Source organism: Melospiza georgiana, chromosome 3, assembly GCF_028018845.1.
Source record: "Melospiza georgiana isolate bMelGeo1 chromosome 3, bMelGeo1.pri, whole genome shotgun sequence".
In the NCBI taxonomy this organism is placed as follows: Eukaryota; Metazoa; Chordata; class Aves; order Passeriformes; family Passerellidae; genus Melospiza; species Melospiza georgiana.
The window spans coordinates 100,786,655-100,807,635 of record NC_080432.1 but is presented as its reverse complement, the minus strand read 5'-3'; the positions used below and the strand labels follow the sequence as shown (position 1 = coordinate 100,807,635).

General features: G+C 36.9%; 1 protein-coding gene across 1 annotated transcript in view; it reads right to left on the bottom strand.

Annotated features, from left to right (window-relative positions):
* The window catches only part of TINAG (tubulointerstitial nephritis antigen), a 38,962-nt gene that overhangs the window by 5,509 nt on the left and 12,472 nt on the right, over positions 1–20,981 (bottom strand). Inside the window, exons 5-9 of the mRNA XM_058020991.1 lie at positions 19,891–20,014; positions 18,050–18,200; positions 12,440–12,620; positions 11,972–12,017; positions 7,449–7,554 (exon numbers count right to left, since the gene is read on the bottom strand). Of these exons, the coding sequence (XP_057876974.1) occupies positions 7,449–7,554; positions 11,972–12,017; positions 12,440–12,620; positions 18,050–18,200; positions 19,891–20,014 (608 nt within the window). The remainder of the gene's footprint in view (positions 1–7,448; positions 7,555–11,971; positions 12,018–12,439; positions 12,621–18,049; positions 18,201–19,890; positions 20,015–20,981) is intronic.

Genomic DNA, 20,981 nt, shown 5'->3' with positions numbered 1-20,981 from the left:
CCATTTACTCCAAGGAAACCTGCTCCAAGTGACTCTGTGAAAAGAATTTTGTTGCTATTTCAGATAAGTGGATGAGTTCTTGTGGTCTCATATAAAATGATTTTCATAATTTTCTGTCCAATTTTATATAGTAGAAGCACCTTAACTGTCCTTTTCAGTAAAAACTTTCCCTTGACATTAACTCTGTAGGAGCAAGCCCTGAATATACAACTCTGCCTGACAGGTAAAAAACTAGAATACAGAGACTGTTTCAGTAGTATTACAGAGAACATGTTCATAACACACTGATTTTTTACTAAAAAAAATACATCAGCTGTAATTTTTTATTGGAAATTGGTTTTATTTTAACATTTCCCAGTTTGTTTTTCAATAAACTACCCCACTAAAATTTAGATGGACTTCACGAGGAAAGCATAAAGAAAGCTATCAGGAAAAAATATAAGCTGAAAATTAATCATCAAATAAAATAAAAAAAAAATGGGAAATATAACCTAACACAAGAAAAATGCTATCAGCAGTGGCTTCAAAACTATGGTGTTTTGGCAGGTCACAGAAACTAGGTTCAAGGGTGCTTACACTCACTTTTGTAGGTAAAATGCTCTTAACAGCTAATACAGTGAAGATTTCTAAAGATTGTGCTAAATAATGTTATACAAAATGTTTCCTTAAGACTGAAGATATGAACAGAAAACAAATATGACCTTAAAAATAAAGAGGAATGGCAGGTTTTAGATCTCAAGCTAATTTCTGCAGATTAGCTGTTATTAGTAGAAGTCAATGCTTTGCATTAACCAAGGATTTAAACTGCTTGCTGGACATAAATATATGCTGTCCAAAAACTTCTCATCTCAGTTTCTTCCTGGACTTGATTGTATATCTATCATAATGCTACCCGAGAAAGGAGTTGTAATTATTGTGGGTCATGTCCTGTTCTTCGTGCTGGTTCACAACAGCCTAGTACACTTCAAAAATTAGCAATTTTATCTATTCAATTAGATAAATATTTAATTCTTAATCTTGTATTAAAAATAAGAAGGTTAGGGTCACTAACTTATGTTCACCACAAGAAAAATCTTCTTAGAAAGTGGTTGCTGGAATTTGAAATTGTAGTTTTGCATAGACTTTTCAACATGAGAGGTGAGTCAAATTGAGCTAGTGAGCCAAGAGTTAAATCACTCCCACAGATGCCACAGATCCACTGTAATGAATTGTGTGAGAGAGAGTCTCATGGATTTAACTGCATGAATCATCAGACACTGTATCTTTTCCCCATGATCTCCTCATGTATTTCTCTTTGCTATAAAATGTTTGAGTGTTGCTGTTTAATTTTTAACTTTAATACCTGATGTTGATTGTCTGACAGTGAAAAAGTAATTATTTTTCCCCATGAAAGAAGAAGGGAGCTCAAGCCCAGGTTTCTTTGTTCAGGAACAAAACAGTTTGGGTTATGACTCTGGATGTTTAAGATGTTACTTGTTTGTAGTTATTTTGAGTGTCAGATCGAGTGAGGACAACTAAGAGAAAAATATAGAGAAAAACAGTCTCCAAAGCCAAAACCCCAGATATCACTAACAGTAGTCAAGACTTTGGATAGGTGAATCATTTAATTATGTATTAAATCTCAGAATGTTGTTGCTCCGTCTGGCTGTCTCCTCAACATTAAACCACAAGCTCTTTGCCTCACATATCAATTTTATCTCCATTAGTATGGCTTTTTGTGTTAAACATTCAACCAATGTTTTTTCAGGGCATAGAAGTTTCAGTTTAGTAGCTGGCCAAGCCACTTAATCTGCTGCATTATTCCATTTGAATCTTTCAGTGAATTGCTAATTAAAATAGAGGGGAAATGTGTTTCCAGCTAATGTACATTTCAGTGTCCTCTTATTAAAGCCTTTTGTCATTCTGAGCTCCTTCCAAGCGTTGAAAATCTATCTTGTTCATGAAAGATTATCAAGGTTTTTAATAACATTTGTTTGCTTCCTCCAAGCCTTAAAGGGATAGTACATAGATTTAATTGCAGCCAAAGGCACGGGCTTTTGAGACCTGCCTGGATTTTTCAGTGTCATGGCTTCAGCAGTTGCAGCTTTTTAGTGAGGTATGGATCATATATTGTAGCTTGGCACTGATACTAAAGGGATTCAGAAATAAAAGTCTGAGAGATTTTTCTGAACAAGCTGCAAACATTCAGGATGGGTACTTTACTTCACTAACTTTGAAAAGTATTTGAACTAGAACCACAGCTAATCCATCCAATGTACTTCCTTGACTGAGCTGTACTTTCCTTACCAGACTATGACATTTTATACCAACAAATCTGCCCCAGGTTTTCTTTTCCTATAGACATTACATTTCTTTTCCTAGATGGAACTAAGAAAACCAGAAGACTAGAAAGAAGAGAAAATAAAATTTAGAAAACCCAGCCAACCAACCAACAACAACAACAAATAAAATTTGCAGAGAATCTGGTGGAGAACAAATATGACAGGTTTGATCAGAAATCCTAGCTTAAATGTACAGATCTGAAAGAAATCTACCATCAAGTTCATCTTTGATGTGAATTTAGTCTTTTTTTATTAAGAGACCTTGAGATAAAATTGACAGTTTTGTATGTCATTTTTCTGCCATCAATCTTCTTTAAATAGGAGCATGCCAATGAAAAATGAAAATTACCAAACTAATAGTTTGTCCTTTTTAGTCCCACTTGCCCTTTTCAGTTTTCACAGAATCACAGAATTTCTGGGTTGGAAGAGACCTTTAAGATCATTGAGTCCAACCCATGTTCTAACACCTCAACTAGATCATGGCACCAAGTGCCACATCCAGTCTTTTTTTAAACACATCGAAGGATGGTGACTCCACCACCTCCCTGGGTAGATGATTCCAGTATTTGACCACTCTTTCTCTGAAAAACTTCCTCCTTAATTCTAGCCTGGATCTCCCTTGGTGCAGCTTGAGATCAGGGGGTTTATTGAACACAAAACTACCTCAAGAACAAAGAGAGACAAAATGAAGGTGCCAAGGTGAGCAGGAGTGTGTTGAGGCTGGGGCAGGGAGGTGGGTTTGGCTCTAAAGTAGTCATCCTGCCCTACCCATGGAAAAGCTTTGGTGGGTGGCTCTTTAACTGATTTTTATTCTGGTTTCATTAAGAGCTGTAATTGTGGATGTATGGATCCATGAATGCATGTATGGACATACACACATACATATGCATGATTCTGAAAATACTGTCTTACTATAATATTATGCACCAGTCATTTTGGTTTTAAGCAACTTTAAGGTGTCATTCCATGTGGGATTTCTGTAATCTAATCTAGAATTTTTCATTTTAGTTATTTAAGTGTGATGTTATCCCTCAGATTTTATTATAGTCTAAAAGGAGAAATCAGATCCAACAAATTCAGCTCACGTTTAGATAATTGAGCTAGAGCAGATGAATATCTATGAAAGATAAAGGAAACATGCAGAGGCATAGGAGTTTAACTTTACTACGTCAAAACTTCGCTGTTATGTATCCCAGTCTCCATTACTCACTTTTTCTGCTTAAATCCCTGTGTCTAGAATAGACGCAGAAACTGCCTGAGAGATCCTGCTCTCTTCAAGTATCAGTGGGTCAGTCCATCCTGCCTTCAGATTACTGAAAGCCCTATTTCACTAGACAGACTGACCAAACCCAAACACTCTGCTACCCACAACAGCCTCCACCTTGCTCTTCCACACTTTTCTTTCTTCCTTCCATGCTATTCTGTTTTTCATATTCTCTCCCTGAGCCCGAGATCCCACAGTACCTCACAGTACTGCACTGGGAGATAGACTCCCAGTCTTGTCACAGCTGGTTTTATAAATAAACCTTTGATAGAAAATAACTTGCAATTTCCCCTTTGCAGAACAAGGGAAGCCAGTCTAAACATTTAAAATCCTTCTGGTCCAATGATCAATCAAGCAGTTTGTATGTACATTTCTGGTTTTGTACAAATAGCTCTTGCAAGTGCCACCAAAATGTTTTTGCCTTATATGTTGCACAATTCATGAGCAATTTAAGGCATTTTCAAAAATGTTTCTAAGATATTACAAATATCAGCTTAATAGGGTCTGTCATTATTATGGCTGGCTTTTACAAGCATTGAATGTCTTTTATGGAAGGGATTATAAATAAAAATAAGCCTACATAAACCTCAGCCCACAAAAAACTGCATATTTTATCCTATCTATCAGCATGTCTCTGCTCCTTTTTGTCTCCCTAGGAGCCATCTCAGCTAAGCAAAATGCAAATATTCATCAGTATTTTTATCTGAAGTACAACTATGATGAGATTCCCATGAGTTTTTTATTGAGGTCAAGGAGTCAACATTTTCTTTTGCTTCCAAGCTATATATGAATGACAGAGAACTTACACCCACAACACATATTTTGCATTCAAATTCATTGAAACTAATAAATTATATTAAAAAGTGGTGGCTTAATCCTGAAGACATTAAAATCTATACAATGAAGTGGTTTAAAGTTCATGATGCAGAATCACATTTTATGACTGGATTTATCATTGCTAGAAGCACCTAGCTTAAGGCTCCATCAGCCTCCAACTTTTTAAGATCTAATTCATTTTTTACAGTTAAACAGGTCTGCAAGTATTTTATATGGCACAACCTTGGAGGTTTCAACATTTGTGCCTTAGACAATTTCAGGATTGGTAAATCTTTATACTGTTGGATCCATTGGATACTTCAGGAATATTCAAATTAAATAAATGAGTTAGTAAGAAAATGCATTCCCCCATATTAAAGTCTGAACAAGTCTGGGGTTTCATATATAATATCATCTTCAATTTACTTCTTTTTCCTTCACTTAAGTTCTTTTTCAGTACATCAGATCACTTGTCTTTCCTCCTTCTCAGTGTTCACCAGCGACCATTCAACACAGTCCTGTGTCTCAGCCAAGGTGTTCAGATTTTGCTTACAGTGGTCCCTTGCCTAAGGGTTGCTATATTTTCTTTTCACAGCCTGTCAGTTCCCATTTAAATCAGCATCCACTTCAGCACGGAAATACAAAATCGTAGAATATCCTGACTAGCAAGGGACCCACAAGGATCACTGAGTCCAACTCCTGGCCCTGCACAGGACACCCCAAGAGTCACACCATGTACCCGAGAGCATTGTCCAAATGCTTCTTGAACTCTGTCAGTCTGTGCTGTGACCACTGCCCTGGGGAGCTGTTCCAGTGCCCACCCACCCTCTGGGTGAAGAATCTCTTTTTAATATCCAACATAAACCTCCCTGGCACAGCTTCAGGCCATTGCCTCAGTTCCTGTCTCTGTGCACCACAGAGCAGAAATCAGTGCCTGCCCCTCCTCCTCCCCTCACAAGGAGCTGTAACTGCAGTGAGGTCTCCCCTCAGTCTCCTCCAGGCTGAACAGACCAAGTGCCCTCGGCTGCTCCTCATACAGCCTCTTCTCAAGGCCCTTCACCATCTTTGTTGCCCTCTAATAGTTTAATAACTTTCTTTTATTGCAGTGCCCAAAATTGCCCCCAGCACTTGAAGTGAGGCTGCGCCAGTTCAGAGCAGAGAGAGACAATCCCCTCCCTTGCCTGGCTGGCAATGCTGGGCCTGATAACCCCCAGGATTGGCCTTCCTGGCCAGGGCACTGCTCAGTCATATTCAACTTTCAATCAGGTCCTTTTCTGTGGCACTGCTTTCCAGCATCTCATTTCCCAGTCTGTCTGTACATCCAGGGTTGCCCCATCTCAGGTGCAGAATCTGGCACTTTCCCCTGCTGAGCTTCATATGGTTGGTACACATGGTTGGCACCTTAGTTATCTCCTCCTCTCTCCCTCCTCCACCATCGCTTTGTCCCCTGGTGCTATTCTTGCATAATCACTCATCTGGGTAGGTTATTCTGCACAAAGGTGGAGCAGCTTGTCTTAGGGAGGAGTTGTCATCACCCTATGCTTGCACCAAGTGTGGGTGCTCCCTCCCAGCCCTCCCAGCACCTGAACTCAGCCTCACAGCAGCTCATTCCAGAGCTAAAGTATTCAAATGGCACTGCACATTTTACTGTCTCCTCCTTCACAGCCCTCCCAGCACCTGAACTCAGCCTCACAGCAGCTCATTCCAGAGCTAAAGTATTCAAATGGCACTGCACATTTTACTGTCTAATGTTATTGGTTTCTCACCGCTGTTACCTTAAATACAGATACAAAAACCAACACTTACCATCTGTCCTCCATAAATATATTTTCCTACTTTAGTGCCCCATTTTTCTACACTAAATTCCAGTTTCTCTTTTTCATTGCTGCTCAATATTCTCTATAATCATATGTTTGGGAGTTTTTCCTTTATTTGTCTGAGTCAATACTTTTTGCAGCAGTATCAAAGATGATCTGGCATAAGCCTGCTGCATCTCTTTGCTTCTATGCCACTGTCAAGCACACTCTTGTAATCTATAGGCAGCAGTTTCCACAGCCATGAAGGGCATTCCCATGCCCTTCATGAAGATGTCTTCACTAAGATCACAAGCACAAAATTAACCTTATTTTGCAATTTTATGTTCTTGAAGTACTTGTTGAAAATACTCTCAGTAATTTTCCTAGCACACATGGAATCATTATTTATATGATATTCTAGACCACTGATGAAATATTTTTTTGAGATTCTACAGTCATTTTTATTCACTCATTGATTTAATAAAAATTCATCCTTGCATACTCCCTTCAGGGCAAAGAATGAAGCCTTGTGGTGTGTTCAGTAATTCAAGCATATGCGTTATTTGACGCTTGTCTTCTTAACATAGTGGCCTGGTCTACATTTGAGAGGAAATCCACTATTGCACTACACACATGATTCTGAAGCAGTTTTTCCAAATAAAATCAGCAGCATCTCAGCAGCAGTTGGTTTCTTTTCAGGGCACAGAAAGCCTAGAGTGCTGTGCCAGTAAACTATGCCATTTAAGTGGGAGGTCACTGTCAATTTTCATGTTTTTATTTGCATTCTCTTTGGCGGCATATTTTAAGAAAATGATATCAACTTTGTTCACAACTTGGAATATTTGTGAATACCCAACCAAGTATTTTTATATGGTATGTGTATATGTATATGTATATGTACATGTATATATATTTTTAATATATGTGTGTGTGTATGTGGGTTTTAACTATATATATATATGGGGCTAAATGGTTTATTCTATACACATTGTGTTTGATGGTTTTGAACAAATATAAGAGTAGATTAAGAGATGATGGGTCTACACCTCTTTTCAATACTCTCTAAAATTCATAGACAAGGAAAAAATGAAACATCAGTCCTATGCTGATGAGCTGAAACATCAGTCCTATGCTGGGAGCTAGCAGTGTTCCATCTGTGACAGTCAAATCTTTGGTTTACAGACCGTCGTTGACATTTTATTACACTCATGACTGGCAGAGAAAAAGGGTAAAAGAATGTGCTTTACTCACCCAAGGAGTTTGACTGAATGAGTTTTCCATTTAGATCCTGCTTTCTGGGAGTGTCGATATATTCCCTCTTTGTAAAGGAAAAAATCTTCATAGACTTTCATTATAGCTGAAAAACAGTAGGAAAAATCACAGTCAGCAAACATAACCTCTGTTATTCTTTGCTCCTTGCACTTTACCAGTGAAATTCTTGTTGTGCATTGGATTGCATTAAGTGCACTTTGTAATTCCACTAATAGCATCAATTTCTCAGAAGTATCCTGCTCTGAGTGAACCAATGGAAATACTTCAACAAAGTTTTCTCTATGGTCTCTTATCAAGTTTGTCAGTTTTCCTTGTCATGGAAACTCCCTCTCACTGACTTCTTCCATGCACTAAGAGGAAATATTGCCTCGTGAATGCTTACATAAATTTTGAAATCTAATTCAATAAAATTAATTTCCACAAGGTTCATATATAAACTACTCAGTTCAGACTAGCATCTGCATATTCAAGAAAAGCATTTAACAGAAAATGTATATCCTGTGAAATATATTGGAGCGAAATGCCTTTTTCTGAAACTTAAAGTTCATCAAATACACAGTAATCTCCTTAAAGAAAACTGAATTGTTTGTATGCATATAAATCGTGACTGCTAGTTAAAAATGTGGGAAAAGTCACCCCTTTTTTCATAAAAATGTAAGGTGAAAGAGCTGATGGACTGAACTTTTGTGCAAGAAAATGAAGATTACAAGTTGCATTTTATGCCTATTTATTATTTCTTAGGAGCATCATTCGTTTATTAAGAAAATAGTTCTGGGTTTCTTTCCACATATGTTCTTCCACCATCACTACCATTTGCCTTATGGTGGGCTACCAGATCCCGAGAAATGAAAGTATTTTTCAGGTCTACATTACCTTTAGATTCCAGTGAATTAGAAGCATTAATTATAAGTTTCATTCCATTTTATTTTTAGCTTATGATTTTAACTGCCACACAGCTTAGAACATGAGAATTAGTGAAATCCAATTTCCTAAAATCGTGCGCCTTGGGAGTCCCATAAAGTACAAGTCTCACTGACCATTTTTTATGTGGTTGGACCATTTATAACATACGTGCCTGGTATAGATCTGCAGTGTCCAGTAAGATGAGATCATGCTGCCATATTTTCTGTCTGGCATACTTACAAATTTCTTTTTCCTACCTGAATATTTTCATAAACTTGAAGAAAATTAACTATCTATAAAAGAACCTCTATCATATTTGGCTGAAGATATGAAACAGTCAAAAATTTTAGGGGATGAGAGAGATTTCTTAAAACATGGTTAAATGAGGCCAATTGCCTTGCCACAGACAAGCCTGATATTGTGCCCCCTCCCCATCACAGCTTGGTGAGACCTGCTGCTCCTGAGCAAAGGCTCTCCTTCCTCTCTGGGAAAGGGGAGTCCCATCTGATGCCAGCATGCCTGCTGCTTAGGCCATCCATTGTCAAAACCCCCCAAAGCTTTAGCTGTGACACCAGCCATGGAGCCGTGATGTCTCAATGGACTCAGCCCATCTGTTTCTTCCAGTGCTGCTGCCTTCAACTGTAAGTACAAAGGAGAATACAACTTGTGTCCCAAATGAGACACATTCTTGTCTGTGAAGAGATATCATACCTAAATTTTTTCCATTGAAACGAAGTAGAAATTTTTGAAGTGTATTTCCAGAATAACTTTAGTTTATGTGATAGAATTTTATCCATGATTGTATATTATATATACTTTGCACACCTGGGCACATGTGTACACACAGATTTTTATATGTGTGTAAATATATATACCCATGTGTATGTAATACCTTGTAATCAGGACCTAAACAATGGTATGGTCTGGATTTAGAGTGGTCTGGGTGCATGAAGTACAGGATGGACAAAGATGATGGTAATTCTAGATCTAGCACTGAGATATTTTTATTTATCTAGTCGCTTTGTCCTGATGCAGACTGTGACTTGGACAGGACAAGATGATCACAGTCCACCACCTAATTTTGTTCCTTCTCACATAGAAAAGACTTTGCATTTCCCAAAATGAACAGATTAATTATTAATGAATCAGAAAAGGCAGCGATTTTCATAAGATTTAGTATACTTCATGCATGGGCTACTTCAGTCATGCTGAGCTTGTCAGATCTATACATATAGATGCAGCAGATTAAAAGATTGATTCCATTCCCCTGCATAAAATTATTAAATAGGATTTTTTGTCTCTTTTTAATCATACAAAGACATGAGAAATTAAAACTGGTTGCTACAAAAGGAAACAAAGTTTAGCTTATACATTAATATAGTCAAGCACTTTCTATAGATCATTTTCTTCATATTTTTATGAAGAAATATTTTAAGATTTACTTTCTTTAGCAAATATAAAAATTTTTCCCAAGATCATAACGGCTGAAATTGTAAGTTTTGTGGGGTCAAAACTGTGGTGTATTGCCAGCAATGTGTTAAGCGTGTCTTTTAATTGAGACTGACTAAGGTGTCAGAGAGGATAATTTTTCTCCATCAGCCTTGTAACTGTCAGAGTATTTCCTGAAGTCCATGAAAAAAAAAAATGTATGGGCAATATTAGGATTGTCCATCTAAATGTTTTGAAATTATTGGTGAAATTTCACTATGTTTACTTGAAAATGGATTTCTTAAAATCTAGTATTTCATCTTTGAATCAAAAATTGCTAATTGTTCGGTTTCTGTACCATGTAAGACAATGATGTAGGTCGAAGAAAAATTGTCATTCAAACTTGAAAGCTGTATAACATAAAATCTTCAATTATATTCCTAAACCTACTGCTTCACAGTTGTTAATTTTTTTTTTCTTAACTTTGAATATGTCCAAAAATCCAAATCCATTCATCATCATGATCTTGAAGGGATCTTGAATATTTCCCAGCTATTAAACATTGCTTAGTACATTAGAAAAGACTGTCCCTGAGCATTTTGTAAGTTCGTCAGAAATGACAAGTGAATGAATAATAGAAAACCCCTTCAGTATTTGAAGATCATTTGCAGAAAAAGTATGATATGGTTTTAAAATTAGACTTTTGCCCTGGTTGCATTTGTAATATGGGAAGATAGAAGAGAGGATCAGTGACAAATTACAGGGTCATAACTGTGATTAATTTAAAACTCATATTATAGCCAAAAGAAAAAAGAGCAAGTGATTTCAGTCAATGATGCATAGTCTCGATTATATGCCATTATGTAGATCTTGATTTTTCTACAAACAACATTACCTTAACCTGATACACAAAAGCATTATATTAAAAAAATTGAATTGTTGAGTAGCTAAATCCTAACAAATGGCTGAATATTGATTATTTCATGTGTAAAATTTAGTACTAGCAGATTTAATCTAGAAGAATGTTTGAGGTTTGAAACTCTATCTTGAGGATTCTTTTAATCATTTTCTAAAACTGGCAGAAATTACTATTTTTCCATCTAGATCAAATGGAATGTGGGAAATAATATTTTCCTTGAGCAAACAAACAAAAAAGACTGATGATGTTGATCTTGTTAAGTCTGAACTTCAGATTAATTGCAGGTGCCCACATAAAGAGCTTTAAGAAGTAATTTCAACTACATGATGCATCAAAATTAATTCCATCTCATAATCAAAACCATTTGAATAATAAATTGAAGATTATGATAATTCCTTATATAATTAAAGGCAGTAGAAATGTAGAAGTCACCTGAAGTAAAATTCTTTGGGTTTGCATCAGCCAGCCATCCAAGAGAGGTGGAGATCCTGCACTGTGACCATTCTCCATCATCCCAAGCCCCACATCCATCAATCTCTAGTTACACTGGCCTGGGCTGTGAGCAGGAACCTGCATTTTCAGCTGGTGTCAGCACCATACATGGCCACAAATGGATAGTATCCAGGGTAAAAAAAAAAAAAAAGTTTGCAGTTCCCTACTCAATGCTGAGTCTCTGAGTGAAGTCTCTGTATTTCTGACCTCTAAGAGGTCAGAGATCTTCATTGCAAAGTTCAGCAGAAAAATTCAAAACTAGTAGGCGTCAACAAGAGCATTTGGGCTCTGAAATGAGAAATTCTGGGGTATTTCAGTACTGAATGATTTGCTGGAAGGCCCATATAGTTCAGCATTGCCTTCAGAGGAGAGCAGGTCTGGTAGGCTGGCCTTAGCTGTGGGGGAATCAACCCCAGCCCTATGGAACCAAGTCTGGCTAACCTTTAATTCCATAAATTGCTATTTCACCAATGACCAAATAACTGTCAGGAAAAAAAGGCACACAGATTTCCTGCACACACATTATGCACAAATTTTCAACGTATCCAGTTCAAGGTCATTTTACTCATTACAGGCTCTGATGCAGCCATGCTGCCTTTAGGACCACTATTTACCCACCAAATGTCCCTGGATGGACTACAGTGCATATGACTTGTTTCTCCACTGTGGCATATAATTTGCATTTTCTAATATTTTGATACAAGGTCATTGCACAGTCTAACTATTTCAATAATGTTATCATCCTTTAAACTTACCATACCTTGCACTGGTCCTCTCTCCTTGATTTCTTTCATTATATCAGTTTCCTGACAGGAGGTGAGAGCAGCAACAGAGAGAGCAAGGGAAGATAACAGTTATTAAATAAAATTAAAACTCATACTAATTTATCATTACATATATAGTGTAAGTATACCTTTGTACTTGTATTTCTGCTGGAGAATATTTGGTTTACCAAATTAACAAGACCTTCAGAAACGTGTTTGGGAAGAACAACTGCACTATTATGACAGCATACTTTCTTTTCTATCTCAAATTTCTATGGGACCACAAAGTATCAACTTTAAAGAGATGATGTACAACTGAGAAACTATAAAGAATTTCAACTCATAGGAAAATTCAAGGAGAACATAAAGGAAAATTCATAGCTCTAGTCTTGAAGTGAACATATTTTAACCAAACCTCAAAGGAGTGAAATTGTTGAGACAACAGATGAATTTCATTAACTTACTTTTGAGGACACTCTGTAGTGAGAGGCACACCGGTATAACCTATTGGATTTTTCAAAAGCGTTGGGACATGGCCCATTTGTATGGTTTTTTCCATATTCACTTGACACATAACACTGATTTTCAGCTGATGGCCCCAGGTGTTTGTTCCAAAATGATGGATAACAAGCATATGATACAACCCTGTTCAGGTAGTTAAAAAAAAGAGTTGATAAGAAGCTCACTCAAAAATTTTTGCCATTTTACTTCAAGATTTTAATTATTTTACAACTGTCGTTTATCAAGTAATACTCTTCAGAAATGTAGATGGCATATTTTCAGCTGGATGGCATTTCCTTCAATTAATATACATGATATTTATGATTAAGTTTCCATTACAGTAGTCCTCTTCCCACCCTTCTCCAAAGAGAGATAGGGTAAAAAATGTGTTTAGTAATTGTCACCTAGTACATTCATCTCATTAATGATGCATGAAAGCTCACACTGAAAAAGATCAATAAATTACCAATGTTGTCAATGGGCTTCATTTATCAAAAATGGCTTGTGAAATGGGATATGTGGAATACTGTTAGACATTTCTGAAACAATATACACATTTCTGCATTAATGCCATGCAGGCCTAGGAGAGGGTTTCTTTTACAGAGAATAATCCAATATTTTGCTGAAGCAGAATACCTTAAAATAGTCAGTCCAATAAAAAAGCATTTGTATTTAAGTAGCTCATCGATTACACTGGAATTTCTGAACCTGAGGAATTGAAAACTATATTTCTACACAGTATGGAGTAAACTATGCTTGCCAGTGTATACTTAGCTGCCAGGAGCTTCACAAGATAAGCCCATATATCCTTCAGCTGTTTTGAATAAGAAATTGCATTTCACCATTAGCATTTGGTGATAGAAAATCTGAGAAATCTTTTTCTTTCTGCCCAAAGTAGAGCACATACAGTAGCACACTGGAGATGAGTGGTCATCCAGATGAGATCTCTTAGTTCAGAGTCACGTTTGAATCTTTTCACCAACCCCAGTTTCTGCAGCCTTGATTACCACAATTGAACAGCTTTCTGCTGAAGCACAATTTCATATGTGCTGAAGTACAATGTCGTATGTGCTGAAGCACCAGCACGCCAGTAAACATTAAAAACACTTCAAGGAGAAGACCCTTCCATAAGAGTCATAGAAGAAAAACAGAAATAGATGTGAATATGCACAAATATAGATACATATATACAACAATAGTGTTAGAAACAAGCAGAATCCGGGGCCAACTAGGAAAACTGTGTAGTGTGTTCATACATTCTTGACAGAATTCATTTGAAGTCATGTCTATGTGTTCAATCTAATGAAATTTTTGTGGATTCATTGCATTTATGTATTTGAATTGTGAGTAAGAAAATAATCCTAAACATTAGAATATGTTATTTGCAAGCTGGCTAATAGCAATAACATCTTTCTCATACCCTACAGCTGCCAAGAGCCTGAAGTACAAATCAGATGAAGTCCTATTGTGGTTGGAAGCACTATTTACATTCATGTCTAACTTTTATACCACCTGAAAATGAAGTGTTTCTTCCTCATTCTTGATGAATATAACCTTTTTGTTTTTCTTATTAGTTAAAATAGATGCTTTCAAGAACACTTATTTCTCCCAAATTATGACTTGTAACTGAAACACTTAAAACTAATGATAATTAGTAATAGAATACATATTTATTCTTTAATTAATGGAGGAAGACAAAGTGATATTTAAACAGTGTTTCAGCTCCACTTACAGCAGATTTCACTGTTATTTGGGTGTTTAGTAATTCTGAAAAGTCAGGTCTCAGTACTTGCCTGCTTCCTTGAGCTTTATGGAAATCTTTTTCTGACTTTACTGGGGATAGTTTAGGTCAGCACTTGATTTTTCTGAAAATCTGTCAAAAACCTGAGCTGAGCACACTCCAGAAATCAAAACAGCAGAAACTTTAAACAGCATTGAACGCCTGTTGTGATAATTTACAAGGCCCCACAGAAAATCAATGTGTTTTCTCCCTGTTGCAGGGTATGCAGATAATGACACAATGATTGCAATATAACAATTCCTAAAAATAAGTCACCTGGAAGTGTGTGGAAGCAAGCACTATTTGACAGGGCTCATTCAAAAGACACTTCTAACTTGTCTGCCATAAATTTCCAATATTTTTGCATTGTCACAGGTAAAAGTTTATGGATTATGGGGTTTACCTACAAAACTGATTAAATTATGAGTCCAGTGAATCAAAACTTTTTAATTGTTGTTCTTGATATTATTTGCTCTTGGCTACTGTCAGAGACAGCATTGGGCTAGATGGACCCAGAAGTGCTGTTCATCTGTTCTTCCAGTATCTGTTCTAAAGAAATTTGGATATTTCCTTTAATGTGTTTATTTGCATCTGGAAATTTTAGAATGGGTTTTGAAATATCATTTGAACTCGAGGAAAGAAAAGCAAAATGTAGAAATGTTTATAAAAATAGGTAAGTAGGGATACTTTCATGTGTGGTACTTTGATGACAAATCAATGGTCAGGAATAAAAATGGGTAGCAAGCAAATGTCTGTCATAGCACAGTGATGTTGTCCAAGCTGGAGCCAGCTCCATGGCAACAAAAAAGCATAATAAATGACTAAGAAAATAATCTTGGATTGCTGAGATTTGTTGGAGATTTAGATAGCTTCCAAAAATTCATGATGGTTTTCACAACTGCCCTTCAGATTCTTTTCTGAGATGATCAGCTGCAAGAGGCTGGTGACTAACATGAGGCTGAGCAATAAGCAAGTACTTGGCAGTGTGAAGGTGAAAAGACAGTTCACAGATGTGCTGCGTGAGCTGAGTGCTGTGGCTCTGTGTTTCCAGGCCCACATCAGGCAGAAAGCCTGCTCAGCACACCACTGTCACTCTGCTACTCAGTCAGGTCAAACATAATGTTATTGCATTCACACCAGAACAAGCTCCTGCGAGGGTACAGCTAAGCTGATAGTGATAGTGCCTTGTAGAGCTTCAGCCTGCCCTGCTTTTCTTTTTAAAATAAGCTAACTAACTCTTTTATACTTCAATTGCTTCTGTATAACAGGCCATGTCACTAACCACAGTGCTCAGGTAAAAATAATGCTACATTCTGGCATGGGAAGAATTTCATTATTATGGGGCTCATGGTAGTTGTGCCTGTACAGGGGTAATAGTCAGAGGAAACAGAAAACTAGGAGATTGTCCTGTCACTGCATTCTTTACAGTTTTTCCTCTAAAAATAAGATGGTCCAACTGTTCTGGAGATAGTGCTCATAAAAATTAATCTCTCTTCTCTTATCTATACCAGCAATTCTCATGCTCCTGTTTTTAACAGGCAAGAAAACTGTTCAGAGAGAAAGTGTTGCAATTACTCTCATAAAAACATGAACTACTGAGTAAAATGAGACTGTTTTTCTAGTTAAAGAAAAGTATTGCAGTTAAAAAGTGCTTAAAATTAAAATGTCAAGTTATAACTTTCTTTTCTTCATTAATGAAACCTTTTCCCTTAGCTCCTGGAGTGCTAAAGGGCCTTTGCTAATCACTCAGCTGAAGGATCTCCTTCTTAAAACCTAAATGAAAGCCAGTTTGGTGTTGAAACCCTGAGAGAAAAAGATAGAGGAGAGCTCAAAGTAAACTCTCCCCATAACAATACAAAGTCCTTGTCATATCAGAAATAGTTTGATATACTTGCAGAAAGCAGAATTGTCACTTGTATTGTGTGACAGGTCTTCTCCTGGATCCCCAGAGTGCCATGTCAACTATGACACATCACATCCAACATTCTTCTGCTCTTGACATGCTTTGTTTGTTTGCTTGTGTTATAGATAAAATCAAAAGTTGACAGAGAAAACACCTGAGATCCCTCAGTCTGTCATTTTCAGATATAACAGAGTAAGGGATGAGCTTGTGCGAAAGCAAGACAGGAAATAGATATTGGTATGGAACAGAAAGGATAAAAAAATCCTGGTAATGTGAGAAACAGCAGGATTTTATTATATGGTATCTAAAATACAGTTATTGACCTTCTCCTGGAAGCCATTTCCAGGCATACAGACTTCAAGGAGTGGACTGAAATCAGGATGTGTCGATTTACCATGACAGGTAATGATGATGTGATGAGACAGCCAGACCATGATGAAATGACTGGCTCCAGAGAGAATAAGGAAGCAGTACCTATCATTTACCTTGTCTTTAGTGACATTTTCAGCATGGGTTGCTGTGGTGTTCCTCTACTTTGTTGGACTAGGTAAATTGCTTACAAGGTCAGTTGTGGACTGGCGTGTTGAATGGTTGACAGATCAAAGTGACTGGTGTCTGTATAATAATGGAATTCCCCAGGAGACAACACAAAAGCAACACTTTTGTATCTCTATGAACAATCTGGACAGCCAGATGTAAGGCACCTTAAGCAAGTTTTTGGAGAATGTAAAACTTTTAGGTAGTGATTAGTATGCATGGCTGCTGTTCAGAGTAGTGTTAATAGGCTGAAGAAACGAGCCTGACAGAAATATCCTGAATTTCAACAAAGACAGATGGCAAACCCTGCCTCTGAGCCAGAACTGCCCAGGTACTCTCAGGGCACTGCCAGTGTAGAAAGTCATTTAACAGAGAAGGACATGAGGCCCTGAGAAACAGCAAATTGAATGTAGGTGAGCAGTGAGTGCTCTTGGCAAATGTGGCTGGTCAATACTGGGCTGTGTTACCAAGAACATAACCAAGACATTGTGGAAAATTTATCTTCCCCTCAAACTACTACTCAGCAGATGGAGTTATATTTTCACTTATGTGTTCCCTGGGAAAGACACTGACAAACTGAGCAAATCCATTGGAGGGCACTGGGAACTGGAGCTGAGGCAGCTGGACTTGTTCAGTTTAGAGAAGAGAAAGCCAAAAGAGTATATCATTCCTGTCTTCAACTACATAAGGGGAGGTATAGAGGAGACAGAACAAAACTCTTGGAGATGCACAGTGAAAAGCTGGAAGGCAGGTACTGGTCACAAGTTTTACCAAGGAAAATGCTGACATAAGAAAAAAGTTTGACCATTAGTCAAAAAAACTGACCTGCAACAAGAAAGGTTGTGGAACCACCATCCTTGAAGATACTCAAAATGTGTCCAGGGAAATGGCCTAAATAGCCTGATCTAATTTTAAAGTCATGCTTTGAACAGAATGTTGGATCAGGTCACCTCCAAAGTTTCAACCAAAATAATTTTGTCATTCCATAAATTATTATATCCCATTTTAAAGTTTCTAGCTTGTTTGGGGAATTTGATAGCTCTTAACTTTTCTTAGTCTCATCTGAAGGAAGAAGGATCTAGGTACAATCCTTAATAGAGTGTTGCACCCTGGAATAACCTTGGAATGAGATGATTACAAGTTGCTTTATTGAGAAAAGATGTTTGATTCTTTTGAATATTCACAGTGTTGTCTCATGCAACTGGCTGCTTACTCAGGGTTGTTTCAAATGAAGAGCCTGTATCCCAAGAAACACAGAAATTTTAAGTACATTTTAAGTACAGTATTGTCTTATTGCAAATTAAGCAAAAGTTTCAATTTAAAATAATCTAAACAGACAGATAAAATATTTACCCATATGTTTTTAGATATCTCCAGGCACCATCAATGCTTCCACCATTACATCCATGTTGATTCCTGGTATCACAAGAGATCAAGTTCTGAGCAGAAAGGTTGTCTGTGATCTGACCCTTTGAATGAATTGCTATTCTGTCTGCTGCAACACCTGTTTGAAAATAAATTTTCTGCTATCGAAATCAAGTATTTACTCCAAACTTAGCAGTTGTTTTTGTGAAAGAGGGACAGAAATACCACCTCAATATTTTCTGTCTGTGTGGACAACTTCACTAAACAATACTGATATAATCTGTCCAGACTTTTGCAAGAGAAGATTGAGAAACTGCAAAGCATCATGAGCAACTTTGCTGTTATATGACAAATTCCTAGATTTACTGGCTATTATAAAGTCCCAAATACCCAAATATTAGATGAGACATTTGCATAATTGTCTGTATCATGTTTGTAAATGCATATTCACATTTACTTGTCTTCAACAGAAGAAACAAATACTTCCCAATACTTTTCTGCAGCTGAATCTCTAAATCTCTTTGCTTTCTTTTCAACCTTTCTTTCCTTTATGTGAGGGGAAAGAAAAAAGAAAAAAAAAAGAGCAGTCCTATGAAGAAGACAATTCAAGACTGGAAGTATATTTTGGTTTTATTACAAAGAATATTTGGAGTTGTATATATTGTAGTGTAAATGTGGGACTCTTTGTACCTCTTTCCCTTATTACACAAAATTATTCCTCAGACATAGATACCTTATCTGAATTCAATCAGATAATCATGATTCTTAGTACTTATATATTTATGAACTGATTTAAAGGCAGACTAGGTTAATTAAGTTGTGGGTGAAACTCAGGTACTTCTACTCTCTTTATGAAATGACAATGAAACAATCATTAAGCCTCTTTACAAATCATTAGCTATGATTGAATTTTATTTGTATTACTTTTAGTCCCACATTTTTCAATTTTGAAATAAAATTTTTAAAAAATCTCTTGAAATCTAAATACCTATCAAAATCAGCACTAACTTTGGTGAACGCTGAGGAAGACTTCAGAAAACAAAGTTGCTGACATCAGGCTTTTGTTCTTTCCAAAGTCCCATGATAATGAGTTTATTTTCATAGGTATAAAAAGTTTTGGAGTACTTACAGAAATTATTCATGGTAAGAAAAAAATTATACAGCAGTGCTTTTCTGTTCATTGAGCAACAACTAATCTTGAAAACTCTGACTGAAAACATTAGATGCACCTACACAACATGTGAAGGCATCTCACACTACATAGCTTTGAAAATAATTATGTGAATTAAAATTAAAATATTTGTTTGCGGAAAGGAAAAATGAGACACAATATCTGCAAATTCTTTCCCTCAGTGATCTCTGTTCATCTCTGCAGTTATCTGTCAAAAGAGCTGTTAAAAGCTCTCTTGGTTTTCTCTTTTTAAAACTGCAGAGGATAAGATATGTCAGAAAAAGAGCACGTTCAGTCTGTTTTTTTCAGGGAGCTGGGATTAGCTGACCTTAAAGCTGCTGTCCTTTTCTTACTGCTGTGACTTAAAGAAGCAGTTGCAGAAACCTGCACCTGTGAGGACCCTCCGGCCAAATTAAGTCACAAAGATTGATCGCATGCTGATGTTACACAATTTTATGAAAATCAAAGTGCTGCAGCTTAGATTGACGTTTAAAGATTTTGGGGCAGTATAGAAGGAAAGTTGTAGCAATTTTACATGTTCCTATTTGGTAATAAAAGGTGAAAAGCAAGTTGATATTATTTTGTTACAAACCACTCCAATTTTCATTACACGTCTAACATCATTGATACTTTCAAAGGGAGCAAAAAGAAATATTACTTGCAGTTGAAAAAGCCCAGGACGCTCCACAGTTTCGCTGATCCAAAGGATCATGAATCCAATCAGGCCACTCATAAATGGCTGAAAAGATTGCAGGAAACTTTTCTTCTGGAAGTGACTCTCCCTAAAACAAAAAGTAGAAGGTCTGTAAATGCTTAATTTCCTTTTTTATCATAAATTTTATCGTAATTTTGTTTGTAAAATTCTTAATTTTTAGACTGAAGAAACCTAAAGCATTGGCCCCTGTGGTTTCCCGAGCAGCTCCGTGGTGGTTTCACCATGGCTGGGTGCTGCAGACCCCTGAGAGCAGGAGGGTTCTGGCATTCCATTAACTGAGTTGAAAAGCTGAGCTTCAAGACTGCCAGCCTGAATAAACTGATCAGCTCCTCTCTGATTTTTATCTCAAACAATAAATTCCTATGAAATTTGCTAAGTGTGACCCAGCTGGCAGTTTTGGAAAGAAAAGCCCTCTGCTACAAACAGAGTTGAAGTTAAATACCTGTTACCCTGTTCTCCCAGACACCTGGGTATAGGTAGGAAACTTTAGTCACTGTGGAGAGGAATAAGTACAGTGTATCATTGATTTGTCTTTTACATAGAGGTTATTCAGTCTGAAGCAATTATTCCTTTTCCAGAATAAAAATCAGTGATTTTTCTTCTGCTTTTCAGTCTGATAGTGAATTCATGAAAATTCATTATCTGTTCACTAAAGCAATTTGGCCAGCCACTTCTGGCACCTTCATCTCTCAGCCTAAATTTATGTCCCTCTCCAAAGTCCTCCAAGCTTTGAACAAATATTTGCATATGCAAGAGCCATCTGGTACAACTGCTAATAATCTGCTCTGTGTTCAACATATCAAAATTATTGACCCATTTTTTTTACTGTTGAACTTCATGGAAGGATGGATTATGCTGTGCAAGGAAATGGGAATCACCACAGAGAATTGCAGTATTAGGCCATGCAATCAGTCTGTTTCAAAAAATTCTTGATAACCTCAATTCCAGAAGGAAATACAATATACAAAATAAGATAATCTGTTCCTGAGCAAAACACTCACTGATGCTTCTTTCTCATAAGCAAGATGAAATTG